Below are 15,272 nucleotides of genomic sequence, written 5' to 3'. Positions count from 1 at the left end.
GGGAAAAATCATAACTTCCTTACAAGGTAAGAATCATGCTTGTAGGTCAAACAGTAGGCAATTCCTGGTAAAATCTTGGGCATGAAAAGCGACAGGATATTCTTAAAATAAATGGGCAGAAACGAGCACAAAACAGCAGCAATAACAATATGACAGCAAAAATAGCAGATAATAACAACAAAGAATGCCTCCCCCCACTTAAAACACATAGTCCTCGATGTGAAAGTAAAAGGAAAACAAATAGGTGGAGAAAAAAAAAGTTTAAAAAAACTCCCCATGTAGTTACCGTCAGTAGGCGCACACGGTGGAGAAGAAGATGGCGAAACAGCAAGAGGTGGAGACGGGGTGGGTGACGTGGCAACGACGGTTCAGCTTCGGGTTCTCACCATGGTGGCTGAGAAATCGGCGGTGGGTGGTGGAGGAGAAAGGAGTAGGTGTTATGGAGAAATTTGGGAAAAGAAGAAAAAAAATGTAAGGTTTGGGGGTTTTATTTGCTGAAAAGGGGTGTTTGGCTGTAGGTTTTGGGGATTCTAGGGCTAGAATAGGACTGTTTGGTAGCAGGGATATGGCATTTTGGTGCACACTTTCTGTCTTTTTTTTTCTTCGTATTTTCGCTCCATTTCACCTAGATTGAAGAAGAGGAATTTATTAATATTTAACTAAAATAAAATAAAATAATAAATAATAAAAGAAAAGAAAGAAAAATAATAAATAAAAATAAAAATAAAGATTGGGTTGCCTCCCAACAAGCGCTTGTTTAACGTCGTTAGCTCGACGCCTTGAACGATTTTATGGTGGCCCTAACTAAATTTTCTCGACTGTGTGGGCCTGGAAATTCTTGTAAAATGGCTTCAGCCATTGACCACTGACTGTGAACCGCTTTCCTGATTCTTCACTCTCTATTTCAACTGCTCCGTTCGTAAATACTTCAGTCACAATAAAAGGTCCTTGCCACCGAGATCGAAGCTTACCTGGGAATAGCTTTAATACGGAGTTATAAAGCAAAACTCTTTGTCCTACTGAGAAATGCTTCTGAACTATATTTTTGTCATGAAACATCTTTGTTTTGTCCTTATAAATTCGAGCATTCTCGTAGGCATTATTGCGAATTTTCTCCAATTCTTGAATGTCCAAGTTCCTTGCCTTCCCCGCGGGCTCTAACTCTATATTACATTGTCGAATAGCCCAATAAGCTTTCTGCTCCAACTCTACTGGTAGATGACATGCTTTTCCAAAAACAAGTCGATACGGGGTCATGCCAATTGGTCCCTTATACGCCGTCCGATAGGCCCAAAGCGCGTCATTGAGCCGAAGACTTCAATCCTTACGGTTGGGTCAAACCATTTTTTCCAAAATTGACTTAATCTCCTGTTTGAAACCTCTGCTAGGCCGTTCGTTTGGGGATGGTAGGCTGTTGCTATACGATGATGAACCCTATATTTTGATAATAGTGCCTCCATGACCTTGTTGCAAAAGTGGGTACCACGATCACTGATCAAAGCTCGAGGTGTTCCAAACCTAGAAAAAATAGTTCATTTTAGAAACTCCACAACAGTTTTAGCATTATCATTGCGAGTAGGCTTTGCTTCTATCCACTTAAAAACATAGTCTACTGCAAAAAGTATGTATACGTTTCCAAATGAAGAAATAAAGGGGCCCATGAAATCAATGCCCCATATATCAAAAATCTCACATACATGAATCGAGGATAGGGGCATTTGATTTCGTCTAGTGATGTTACCTGTATGCTGACATTTATCGCAAGACTTACAGAAGTTAAACACGTCGCGAAAGATTGTAGGCTAATATAGCCCACACTCCAATACCTTGTGAGCTGTCCGCTTAGGGCCAAAGTGACCTCTACAAGCTTCTGTGTGACAAAAAGTAAGGATAGACGTTACCTCGGTTTCTGGAACACATCATCGTATTATCTGATCTGAGCAATGTTTCCACAAGTATGGATCGTCCCATATGTAATTTCGAGCTTCGAGTCTAAGCTTGTTTTTTACGGATTGAGCTAACTCAGTGGGCAGCAATCCCGCGGTTAAGAGATTAACTATGTCTGCAAACCACGGATAGTAAGCCTCGGTTGAGAATAAGTTTTCGTCGAGAAACTCATCCTTTATGGGATCATCATCAAATGGAGTTTTTATCCTACTCAAGTGGTTGGCCACCAGGTTTTCACACCCCTTTTTGTCACGAATCTCGATGTCAAATTCTTAGAGCAGTAAAATCCACCTAATGAGCCTTGGCTTTGCTTCCTTGTTTGCGATTAAGTACCTAAGAGCGGCATGGTCAGAAAAAATAATCTACCTAAGAGTGGCATGGTCAGAAAAAATAATCACCTTAGATTCCAGTAAATATGATCGAAATTTATCTAAAGCAAACACAATAGCTAAAAGTTCTTTTTCTATGGTTGTGTAGTTGCTTTGTGCAGCATCTAGGGTCTTTTAGGCGTAACAGATGACATGAGGCTCTTTCGCTATCTTTTGTCCCAATACGGCTCCCACGCTACGTTCGCTTGCATCGCACATAATTTCAAAGGGATAGTTCCAGTCTGATGCTTGTACTATAGGGGTGGTTACCAACTTTTGCTTAAGTGTATCAAAAGCCTCCTTGCGTTTTGAGTCAAACTCAAATTTTTTGTCTTTCTGCAATAGCTCGCACAATGGTTCAGCTATTTTTGAGAAGTTTTTTATAAAATGCCTGTAAAATCCTGCATGGCCAAGAAAAGAACGTATCTCTTTAACAGTAGAGGGATATGGCAAAGAATTTATAATGTCAATTTTGGCCTTATCAACCTCAATTCCCTTAGATGAGACTATATGACCTAGAATCAAACTTTTGTCTACCATAAAATGACACTTTTCATAGTTCAAGACAAGATTAAATTCTATGCACCTGTTCAAAATTATCGTAAGGTTTTCAAGGCATTCAAGAAAAGCAGGTTTCCATACGATAAAATCATCCATAAAAACTTCAATAATTTTTTCTACATATTCAGAAAATATACTCATCATGCATCTCTAGAAGGTAGCCGGTGCATTGCAAAGTCCAAATGGCATCCTCCTGTATACAAACGTGTCGAACGGGCATGTAAAAGAGGTCTTTTCCTGGTCTTCTGGCGCAACAGGGATCTGGAAGAAACTTGAATATCCATCAAGACAACAAAAGTGAGTTTTACTAGCTAAACGTTCAAGCATTTGATCTATAAAAGGAAGAGGGAAATGATCTTTTCTAGTATAAGCGTTCAACTTCCTGTAATCGATGCAGACACACCACCCGTTCTGCACTCGGACCGGTACTAAGTCGCCCTCAGCATTTTTCTTTACTGTCACGCCCGTTTTCTTGGTTACGACTTGTACCGGACTTACCCATCTGCTGTCAGAAATGGGGAAAATGATGTCAGCATCCAGCAGCTTAATTATTTCTTTTTTCACCACCTCCATCATATTCGGGTTTAAGCGTCTTTGTGCCTCTCTCCTTGGTTTCGTGTTCTCCTCCAAGTAAATCTTGTGGGTGGATGTCAAAGGGCTTATCTCCTTCAAGTCAGCAATGGTTCAGTCAATCGCCTCCTTATGACTCTTTAGTACCTGGATCAAACTTTCCTCCTCGGGTTTAGAGAGTTTACTTGAAATTATAATGGGTAAGGTATTACCTTTTCCTAAAAATGCATAATTGAGATGCGCGGGAAGCGATTTCAATTCCAAATCTGGAGCCTGCACAACAGAAGATAAAAGTTTAGTTTCTGATGGGGATAATAATGTCTTAACAAATTCATAATCATCATATCTATATTCAGATTTGTCTTCATAAGTTGACTCAAAAGTCTCGTCCACTAATGAGTCAATCAGGTCGATGCGGTTTACACTCAAGATTTCACTTGGATGGCTAATGGCATTGTAAACATTGAATTTCATGATCTCCCCATCAAATTCCATCGTAAGAGTGCTACTTCAGACATCGATCTTGGTGCTAGCAGTACTAAGGAAGGGTCAGCCCAACAGGAGGTCTGAAGATCCAGCAGTGTTGTCCTCCTCCATCTTAATTACATAAAAATCTGCAGGGAAAATAAGTTCATTAACTTTTACCAAGACGTCCTCGAGAACTCCTTCGGAATGCATAATAGACCTGTCTGCCAATTGAATAATAACACCTGTCTTTTTCAAAAAACCCGCGTTAAGTGATTCATAAATAGAATAAGACATTACATTTATTGAGGCCCCTAGATCACACATAGCCTTCTTAATTCCCAAATGGCCAATTTTGCATGGAATAGCGAACATACCCCTATCTTTGCATTTAACCGGCATTTTTCACTGTAGAACTGCGGAAACATTCTCACCAACACTTACCTTTTCATTACCTGTTAGTTTTCGTTTGTTGGTGCAAAGTTCTTTGAGGAACTTGGCATACCGCGGAATCTGTCTAATGGCATCTAACAGTGGTAAGTTGATCTCAACATTCCTGAATGTTTCAAGGATCTCCTTGTCTTCCTTACTTTTTCGACACTGATTTAATCGTCCTGGGAATGGAGGTTGGATTTTTAGCAGTGGGGGTTTTGCTCAGATCTGTTCGTCGTTTCCTGGAGTTTCCTGGGCTATTTCTTGACCAAGATTCTTGCCAGGAACTGGTTCCAGGATTTTTCCACTTCGTAACGTTATTGCATTCGCATTCTGCCTCGGGTTTGGTTCTGTTTGTGATGGCAGTTTCCCTTGAGAGTTTAATTTTTCAATTGATGTGGTCAACTCCTTTATGGATGCTTTAGTTTTCTGCTGAAAACCCTTCATTTCTCTTTGGAAATTGAGAGTTTGCTGTTGAAAATTAAGGACATTAGTTGCTAATTTATTGACCAAAGTTTCTAAAGAATTACCTGAATCTTACGACTGTTGTGGGGCTCAATTTTGGTATGGCTGGTTATATCGTGGATTAGCCTCATAACTAAAATTAGGGTGGTCCCTCAATCCTGAGTTGTAGGTATTGGCGTAAGGGTCATATCGTCTTTGTGGTGGCCCAGGAAAATTTCCCACAGCATCTAAATGGGCCATAGAATCATCACACAGACTAGGGCACGCATCAGTCATATGTTCAGGTGTAGCACATATTCCACATACTCGGGCTGGTTTCGATTTTTCTGTAACAACGGAATTCACAATATTAGTAAGTCTATCAAGTCTATCTTCAATGGTAGAATTACTTAGCTGGTGAACCCTTCTAGGGGGTTCAGGATTGGCTCGAAATTGCTGGGAATTCGCAACCATTGTAGAGATTAAGTCTCTTGCTTGTTGTGGAGTCATGTTGACTAACGCTCCTTCACTAACGGCATCTACCATATTCATCTCCATGGGTTTCAAGCCTTCATAAAAGTACTGGAGCAAAGACTGTTCCGTTATACTGTGTTGTGGGCAACTTGCACACAACTTCTTAAATCACTCCCAATAGTCGTATAGAGTCTCTACGTCTTTTTGCCTTATGCCCACGATTTTTCTTCTTAACTCAGCCGCTTGTGATGCAGGGAAAAACCTGTTAAGGAATAAACGAGATAGATTAGCCCAAGTTGTAATGGATCCAGGAGGTAAATAAAATAACCATTCCCTAGTTGAATCTGCTAGGGAAAAAGGGAAACCGCGCAATTTAATTTGATCCTCAGTTACCCCCTGAGGTTTCATACTCAAACAAACCATATGGAATTCTTTTAAATGCTTGTGAGGGTTTTCATTTTGTAACCAACGGAAAGTTGGCAGTAGCTAAATCAAGCCTGACTTTAATTCAAAATTAGTATCCATAGTAGGATACGCGATGCATAGTGGCGGTTGTTTTGTCGGCGCTTCAGCCAGTTGCCGAATTGTCTGAGCCATAAGTTGAGGTGTTAAATTAGGGTTTTCGTCAACCCTAGTGTTCAGCACTTCTTCAGGGGAATCGACTTCTTCTTCTTTACTTTCTAACATTCGAGTAGGGTTTTCGTTAACCCTAGACTCTACTTCATCGTCGATTCTAACTTCTGGTGGTGGATTGCTTTGAGTTCCAACCACCTCTGACTACTTTTTCCTTAGTTTTGTTTCCTTTCGATTAGCTTTTGCAGTCTTTTCGATTTCTGAGTCGAACGCAAGAGTACCTGGAGCAGATCTGGTCATAGAAAACAAAGAAAAACAAGATTAGTATGTTGCCGATCCCCGGCAACGGCGCCAAAATTTGATGCGGTCATTGAGAGGACCAAAAATAACCTATTCCCTATAAAATAATCAAAATAATAGAAAAAGAACAGTAAAGGGGAAGTAGGGCCAAATCCTCAGGGACTGGATTATCTGAATGCTTGTTTCTCAAATCTGGGCGAATCGTGCCCAAGAAAACTGGGTTCTGGAAAAATAAAAAAAAAATTTAAGAATTGATTTTGGAAGCGAAAATAAAATAAAAATAGAATTTAAAGTTTACTGAAATTATAATTACGAAAATAATAAAAATAATAAAGAGTTTTAAGTGAAAAGAAATTCTTATGGGAAAGTTCCAGCCTCCGGTTGTCTCATTCCGCCTTGGGCTCAATCCTTGGCTTTTAGATGATCCTTCTTGACTCGAGTATGCCAGTTATAGTGGAAGAGGATGCCTACGACCACCAGCTCCAAAGATTAGACTTACAATTTTTAGGGAACTTGACTCTAGCCAGTAATCTATGCTAGATCAACGCTTCTCAATGGCGAATCCCACGCCATTTTATCTCTTTGGCTCGCCAACCTCTGACGCAGTAAGTTAACGAACCGACTGTGCAATCCTTCCAAGACATACAAAGCGGCTGCCTTTGCATATGCTGAAAAGCTTACTTCTTAAGGGCCATGGACAGAAGCGCTAGCCTGTAGCGCGGAGAAACGATGAAGTCCTAGCGAGAAGGCTAAGTGCGGATTCTAGGCCTCACGAACCCTTTTTGGGGAAATATTGACAACTTTTGGCTAGAAGGGTTTTAGTGGCTCATGATAATGGTGGGAAAGTAAATAAAATTATGGAAAAAGAAATTTTATTGAAAGGAAAAAAATAAGGAAAGAACAAAAGACTTTTGGGGGGAGAGTGTTTACAGAAAAGATTCTCCTAAATAGAGTCACTTCACCCCCTATTTATAGTGCTAGGGAGATAGTCTAATTGAACTTAAATTCTAAAAAGATAAATACATTTAATTAAAGATAAACAAAGATAATTAAAATAAAATCCTAAATTTGAATAATCCTAATAATTATCTTAATATTAATTATCCTAATAGAATAAAATAAAATAGAGTCTTCCAAAATAAAATCTCTTCTATTTGCTTTTAAGTCCTTGTGCCTTCCATGTTCGCACTTTTGGCACCATATTTGTCCCACGTTGCATATTGGCCCATTTAATCTCCAAATTGACGCTTTTTCCCTTGAATTTACTTTTTGCCTCCAATTTAGTCCCTAAAAGATAAAAAGACATAAATAGCTCAAATTAGTAGGCTCAAGCTCAAAATAAATACATGATTAATATATAAAAACACGTCATTTTAGAGTATTATCAGCATGTGAGAGATAAAATGCAAACATTAAAATATGATTACAAAATATTACTATACGAGGTGCATTGGTAAAATATACGTGACTTTTAAATTGATTGGCATGAAATTCATTTTCTCTTCCTCTATTATAATGTGATTGCTTAGTTATAAAAAAAATAGGTATAAAGTCCAAAAGAATTATATTGGAAACAATATGATATTTATTTGTATTACACTGAAGGTGTTTATGGGCCGAACATTTTTAAAAATAAAAAATTTAAATAAAAATATTTGTATTGCTGTTTAAACAATGTAATGGATCAATTTAACGGAGCTTATGTGGGTTGGGCTCAATTTAGATTTTTTTTAAAAAAAATTGAGCCGTGGCGCAGCATGGCTATGAATACATTTATATTACACTATTTACTTATTTTTCTTTTACAAAAAAATAATAATCTTAGGATTGAAAAGAATCATAAATATTGAATTTACTAAACTATTTTAGTTTTAAAATAATTATAAAAGGTTATGTCTTATAAGTTTTTAGTATACTTTTCTATGAGTTCTGTGTCAGTGTTGGAGGGCTTGGTAGGGCAACGAAAAAGGTTCGTTTACATAAGAAAGAGTTGCTAGAAAGGGGGGCAAGAGGATGATTGTATTAGTGCGATGGAGGATAGTTTAGTAGGGATCAAGCATCTTTCAGGGATATGTTGTTGGGTATGAGACAGGTTTAGGCGGATGTAACACCCTATACTCGATCTAATTACCGGGTCCGAACTATGAGATGCCACATTTGTTACTGGAGGAACTACGACATCTAGTTACAAGAGCAAATCTTTGACTGGAAGTAGGAACATCATTATCATTTTTTGGTCAATCATGAGCTAAGTGCTCTAAGGATCCACATCATAGACATGCTCCTATTTTCCTCCAGTATTCAATTCTATGCCTTTTCCCACAATGCTCACAACTCGGGATGCTTACATCTCGCTTCGAATCCTCAGCATTGCCAATAGATACTAACGATTGTATAGTCTGGTTTTTCTTTGATTTGGCATTCGGTGAAATTGATTTCCAAGATCCTCAGGACTCTTTAGTTTGCTTTGGCTTAGGTTGTGAACTAGTGATCCCAACTCTTTTTTCAAATTCTTGAGAATGCTCAACTTTCTTATCCAAACCCATGGCTTGTTCAACCATTTTTGCTCGTTTAGCTAGATAATCGAATATTTTAAGCTTGTACGAAACTAGCTGAACTCGAAGCTCATCTCTCATATCCCTAAGGAATCATTTGCAACTTTCTTCTTTGTTGAGCACTAACATGAGAGCATACTTGCTGAGTCATATGAACTCTCGTTCATAGTCAACTACTAGCATATCCCCTTGCTTCAACATCATAAATTCTTGCTTTTGATCTTTCAAATACAATTCACCAACATATTTCTTTTGAAACTCAAACTAGAAGAATGTCCAAGTCACTTGACCAGTTGGTACATGACGGGTGACAATTAGCCACCATTGATAAGCTTTTTCTTTTAGAAGAGATATTGCAAATGTAACACACTCGAATGTTCAGTATTCCAGCTGCTGTAGAACTCACTCGGTTGACTCTTGCCAAAACTCAATCCATACTTTTGGAACTCTTTTATTGGGGTTCGCCGAGTTGCAACTGTTGGTGCAGCTCCCGCAACTCTCTAAAGTACTTTCGCTGTGTACTGCGGAGTAGATTCTCATCACTTCGACCATCCCGACGAGGTCTATCAAGTCTATTTTGTCGAGCTTTGGCCTGATCAACGTCGAGTGCCTCGATCTCAACTCTATTCTCACCCTCAACAAAGTGATCATTGCTATTAATTTCATCTTCAACAACATTTCTTGAATCCTTAAGACATTTCAACTATAAAACAAAAGAATTCATAATCAATGTTCAAATCTCGACTTAGACTCGACTTGATCTTGGCATGTACCTCTAAACTCAATTTCTAAGCTCGATTTAGTTCGAGAATCAATCAAAAGTATCTTTGATACCATTAAATATAACACCCTATACCTAATTCAGTTGTTAGGTCTGAGCTAGGAGATGCCACATTTGTTGCCGGAGCAACTACGACCTCAAATGCAATTTAATTAATCAATTTATACATAATATCAAGTTCATTACATCATTAACACATGATATATAATAAATTTAGAGGTTAAATGAGCTTATGAAAGCGCTTTTGATAACTTGAGGTCAAATGAAGGTTAAAATGTAAAATTTCAAAACTATCGGGTTGGCGTCTCGACCTGAAACCCCCGAAGCTTGGCCTGCCCCGAATATATGTGTTAAATAATAATTATATATATTTATATTAAATAACTAACCCAATAACAATTAAACCCATTACCCAAAACCTAAAAAACTTACCAAACTAAATAACCCAACCCAAAATATAAGATTTTGAAAATTATATTTAATAAAATAAAATATTTATTATATTTATTTGTGGTTATTAATATAATAAAATATTTATTATATTTATGGTAGTGTTTTTAATATAAATACTTTTAATTTGTTAGAAAACTTTTATTTTAGCACTTTTTATTCATTTAGTGTATTATATATATATTTTAAAATTACTTTTAAATAAAAACTAATCTAAAAAACCCAAATATAGGCGGGCCGAGTCGGACCCGAATTTATCTTTCTTAAATTGGGTTGGGTTTTGGCAAAAAAGTAAGTCCTTTTTTCAGGCCAGGTCAAGCTTGAAAAATTGTTCTAGATATTTGCCGAGGCTTGGTCTGAACCCGACCCAACCCATGAGTACATTTACTCCATCATATAGATATAATATATCAAGACTAATAAAATTTTAAAATTTACTTATATTAATTTTAAAATAATTAAATAATAATTAAAATTTAAAATTGTATAAATAATTCTATATAATTTAAATAATATCTATACAATTTAAAATTTTTATAATGTACAATATAAATATTTTTATAGTATTAAAATATAGTATATAAATAGTTTACAATACCCAATATTTAGAATACATTATTTCATACTATATGTGAAATTGTACAAACTTTTAAACAAATTTTACAAACAAATTCAATATTTTGTAATTATTACATATAAGATAAAACTAGTCTATTTTTCTATAATAGAAATATGCAAAATAAAATAAAATAAAATTTACATTTATATGGATTCAAATAAGGATATTAGGTTTAATATTTAAAAATTGTTGAAAAAAATATTTTTTGCATTTGTATGGGTTTAAGGGTCAATTCATTTAAAGTTAAAAACTTTAAACTACATTATTAGCCATTCAACTATTAGCGAGTTTTTGTTGTGGTTGTTGAAATACAAAAAATTCCTATTTTATCACCAACATTTTCGATTAATTTTATTTTGGTAACTCTTCTTTAAATTATTAGCAAAAATGATGATATAACCTTTTTTCTTTTATGAACTTAAATTTTTTCTACTTGAAAAATTAAAATTGTAGAACACTCGTGCCTACAACACCACTAAACTTATATTTAGTTACACCTCCTAATACTCCAAAATAAGAAAATAAAAGACGAATTAAAAGAAATGAGTTGATTTGGAGCAAATAATACTTGCAACATAGGTCATTATATAGACTCAAGGTTTTACTACCCTTGTTTTTCTAAGCAATATGGGCTATGAGTTTTATATAGACTTATAATCCTTTGCCTTTTGTTCCTAGCCAACATGAGATTCATTCCTACTAAGAAAACACTCTAAACTTAGTTCCTACAAGTTAAACTTTATACAATATAAACCACAAACAAAATATATTTTCTATTATACTAAATGGTGGTTATAAGTTGGTGTTGGAATTTAACAAAAATTGTTTACAAATAATAGAATTTGAAGCCTTACCTGTCATCTAATAATTTCAATTGATGCTATTGAGGCCTTAGCTTAGCTGGCAAAGTTGGAGGCCTTAGGTCTTGAATATCTAGGTTCGAGACTTATTATGGGCAATTATATATGTAAGCCTCTGAATTCTATCATGTGTAAGTATTGAGGATTACATATGTTATTATATTAATTAAAAAAGACCATGTCGTCATTTGTTAATGATTTAAGGGATAAATCTTAAAATTATACGTGAACTTTGATTTAATATGTATTTTGACACACAAACTTTGATTTGGTTCAATTATAGACATGAAACTTTGATGGTGGTTCAAATGTATATATGAAACTTTAACTTTGATTCAACAATACACATTTAAGGAAATAAATATATCAATTTATCTTTATATTAGATAAATATAAGTCTTTGTGTACATAATATATAGACATGAAATGATGTTATATCAATAATTGTTTAACAATTTCATGTATAAAATTGCACAATAGACCAAAGCTCATGTATTTTTTTATATTTATTCCATGATTTAATGAAGATCAATAACCAAAGCAAAATTAAATGAAAACATTAATAATTAGGGACAAAAAACAGAAACACGCTAATAGTTAAGTGATTAATACTATAATTTACCTTGTTTTTATCATTTTCAGTTTTACAAAACATTTTGAATAGAAAATAATGAAAGCAACTTTTATTGCTTTCTAATTTTCACATATGTCTATTTTCATTTTTCAAAAACCAATTTTAAAATTTTCACCATATCAAATCTATGCATAGAATACCAATTTTCTTTTCCAATAATTTTATATGTATCGGCAGGGGCAAAACGGGGAGGCTGGCAGGACCCCCTAAAATGAAAATTTTTTCATTTTGACCTTTTAAAAATTTTAAAATTTTAAATTTGTAAAGGTAAAATTGTACTTTGGCCTCTCAAAAAATATAAAAATTTGATTTAATCCTTTAAAAATTATAAAGATATAAACTATTAAAATGATGAAATTACCATTTTGCTATCATAAAAATTACAATCTAATTTCGACCCCTAAAAAAGTTTTTGGTTTCTCCCCTGTGTATCAGACAATAACTTTCTATTCAAACACAAGTTTATAAGCAGGTTCTTCAATGTCAAGATAGGCACCGTGGCTAAGCAAAGGGAGTCTCTAAAAAGAAGACCTAGAAATCATCCTACTTTGACTTGTTCTAACTCCACCCGCTACTTTAACCTTTTTCCTAAGTTTTTGATTTATCAAAATCTTCCATTAGATTCAAGTTTGTTACTCTTAGCACCAAACATTTTACTACTTTTAAGTTAACATTGTAGCTTTCCTTTGATGCTAATCTCCTTAATAATATTTTGAAGCTTTATTAATAAATGTCTTTCAACTATACCTTAACTTTTAGATTAATCTTTAAAGTTTTTTGTTTATTAGAAACGATACTGAAACTATAAATTTAATCCTAGTTTACTAAAAAACAATGTAATATAAAAAAAAAACATGTCACAATTTTATTGGATGTTGTATACTTTTTAGGGCAAATTATCTTGGTCACCTAATTTTTAAGGCGCTTTCATTTTGATCACCCAAAATGAAATCCTTGCAATTTGGTCACCCAATTTTTAGGTTGCTTTCATTTTAGTCACCTAAGCATTAAATATCTAATAGTAGTTAACTGTGCATGCCATATCATTTAAATTTTAAAATTTATTGCTTGAGTGATTAAAATGAAAGCGCCCTAAAAATTCGTTAACCAACTGGGTAATTTACTCTACTTTTTAAGTAAAATGAGAAAATTATAATTTATATACCACTTTTTTTAAAAAAATAAAGGCACCTTTAAAAATTAATATAGAAATTGGAGTATAATTCAAAGGTCAATTATCAATACTATTTATTAAGTCTTTCACTAAGTTGGTGCCAACCATCAACTGCATCCCAACTAGGGAATTGCCAGAAAACCATTTTATTTGCAAAGTATGTCATACGATTATGTGAGTGTTTTTGACTTTTTATATTTTTATAAATCAATAAAAATTTATCCTTAATTAGATTTGAACTAGGAAAACCATACATATAAAATCAAGAAACTAGGCAAAGAGTGAGGATCATGAAAGCTAAGCGTGTGTTGGATCATAATGTAACGCCCCAAAAAATTTATTGGTTTTAATTTGTGTATGTCTAATAATTGAATTTGGTCTAGTGGATAGGTGTTGATGTGTGTGAATGGGGTTCTGGGTTTAAGCCTTTTTTTCCTTGAATTTTTTAAATTTTAACTCAATCCCTATCCCTGATCTTTCGATTTAAATCTTATTTTCGTGCAAGTTTTGATAGGATGAACTTGTTGGTTTGATGGTAAGGCATTTTTTTAGTTTACCCTAGTGTCCTTATGTTTGTAAAGTGGGAATTCTTTTTGTTTCCTTGGTATTGGTTGGTAGTTGAGTTGTATTAGAATTCTTAAAAAAAAAAAAAACTGATGGGTTAGGATTTGTTTGAATTATCATTATTTTTAATTTTTTACTTCACGTTTATTTTTCTTTACTATTTCTTCTTGTGCTCCTCTTTTGTTTTTCTTTCTTCTTTCTTTGAGTTTCACTTCATTGTTGGTTAATTCTTGATTACTGTTATCATATTTTTCTCTATGTTCGTGTGTGGTTTCATTCTCCAATCATACTTCAAAGGTAGAGTAAGTTTCGTTAAAGTATTTGTACAGCCCAGTTTTGGGCCCAAACTAAAAAAAACCCTAAGTCCAATTACAGCCCATAACCTAAACAGAGAACAGAAACCCTAGGAGCCGCCTCTGCCCCCTGTCCCATCGCACCATGCCTGCTCCACCGCCTTTGTCAGCCACCTGCAGCACCTCCACTTGCTCCACTTGCACCTGCAAAAGCCAAAAGAAGAAAAGACATCAAGTATATATATATATATATATATATATATATATATATAATAAAGTTTGTAAATGGCTATAAAAGGCCATACTAAAACCGATTGTAAAAAAAGGGTTTTTTGGAGGAGAAGAACCGATTGCAAAAAATGAGAGTTTTTTTTGGAGAATACAATAAAAAAAGAAGTGTAAAAAAGATCTAAAGAAGGTTGCTGCAATTCATTTTTTTTTCTTTTTATTTGTATTTTCTTTCTTTAAGTTTCGAATCTATTTACACAAGCTTTCCCTATTTTAACTTTTAAAAACAGTATATATGTATATATTTACATAAAAAAACTAGAAAAAAATAAAAAAAAATACCCTTTTTGGCCGGCGACGATGGCCGACGGCGGTCGGCATGGCAGACGAGGATGGTCCGGTGACCGGACCAGAGGGGAAGGAGAGAGGACCAAAGGGTGCTCTCAGGTTTTTTTTGAAGAAAAGAGAAGGAAAATGATTTTTTTTGCAAAAATTTGGCCTTTTATAACACTACCAAAACGATGCCGTTTCATTTAGCTGCAAAACACCCCAAAACGACGTCGTTTTGAGGCGACCTGACCCAATCCGACCCGCTCCACTCAGGATCCGCGTGTTTTTATTTTTGGAGTTAATTACGTTGCAAGTCCTTCCACTTTTTTTTATGGTTTTGTAGTTAAGTCTTTCGTTATTTCGTTATTTCGTTGTTTCGATTTCAATTTAGTCCCACGTGAAGTGATGCGTTTGGAGGGTGGGGATATTTTCCCCTTTAGCCCCTCCTTGTTATTCACTCTTTCAATGTGGTCCATTTTCGTCATTATTTGTTTCAAATTCACCCCAAACTTTCTGTTTCAAATTCAGTTTAATCCCTTTTTAATTGTTTAGCTATTTTACTGTTAAACTAGTTAATTTTATTATTTTGCTATTATTTATATTATTATTATTATTTCTCATATATATATTATTATTTATATTATTATATC

At 34.7% G+C, this 15,272-nt stretch overlaps 1 protein-coding gene across 1 annotated transcript; it reads right to left on the bottom strand.

Annotated features, from left to right (window-relative positions):
* Positions 1-804: 804 nt before the first annotated feature.
* LOC108455049 (uncharacterized) lies at positions 805-1,257 on the bottom strand. The gene has a single exon (XM_017753663.1). The coding sequence runs from the start codon at positions 1,255-1,257 to the stop codon at positions 805-807; it is 453 nt and encodes a 150-aa protein (XP_017609152.1).
* Between the last annotated feature and the right edge of the window lie 14,015 nt (positions 1,258-15,272).

This window comes from Gossypium arboreum, chromosome 9, assembly GCF_025698485.1.
Source record: "Gossypium arboreum isolate Shixiya-1 chromosome 9, ASM2569848v2, whole genome shotgun sequence".
NCBI classification, from domain to species: domain Eukaryota; kingdom Viridiplantae; phylum Streptophyta; class Magnoliopsida; order Malvales; family Malvaceae; genus Gossypium; species Gossypium arboreum.
The sequence above is the reverse complement of the archived record's forward strand: the minus strand, read 5'-3'. Positions and strand labels throughout refer to the sequence as shown.

Coding starts and splice junctions, on each gene's coding strand:
- LOC108455049 (XM_017753663.1), bottom strand. CDS start 1,257: ATGACCCCGTATCGACTTGTTTTTGGAAAAGCATGTCATCTACCAGTA.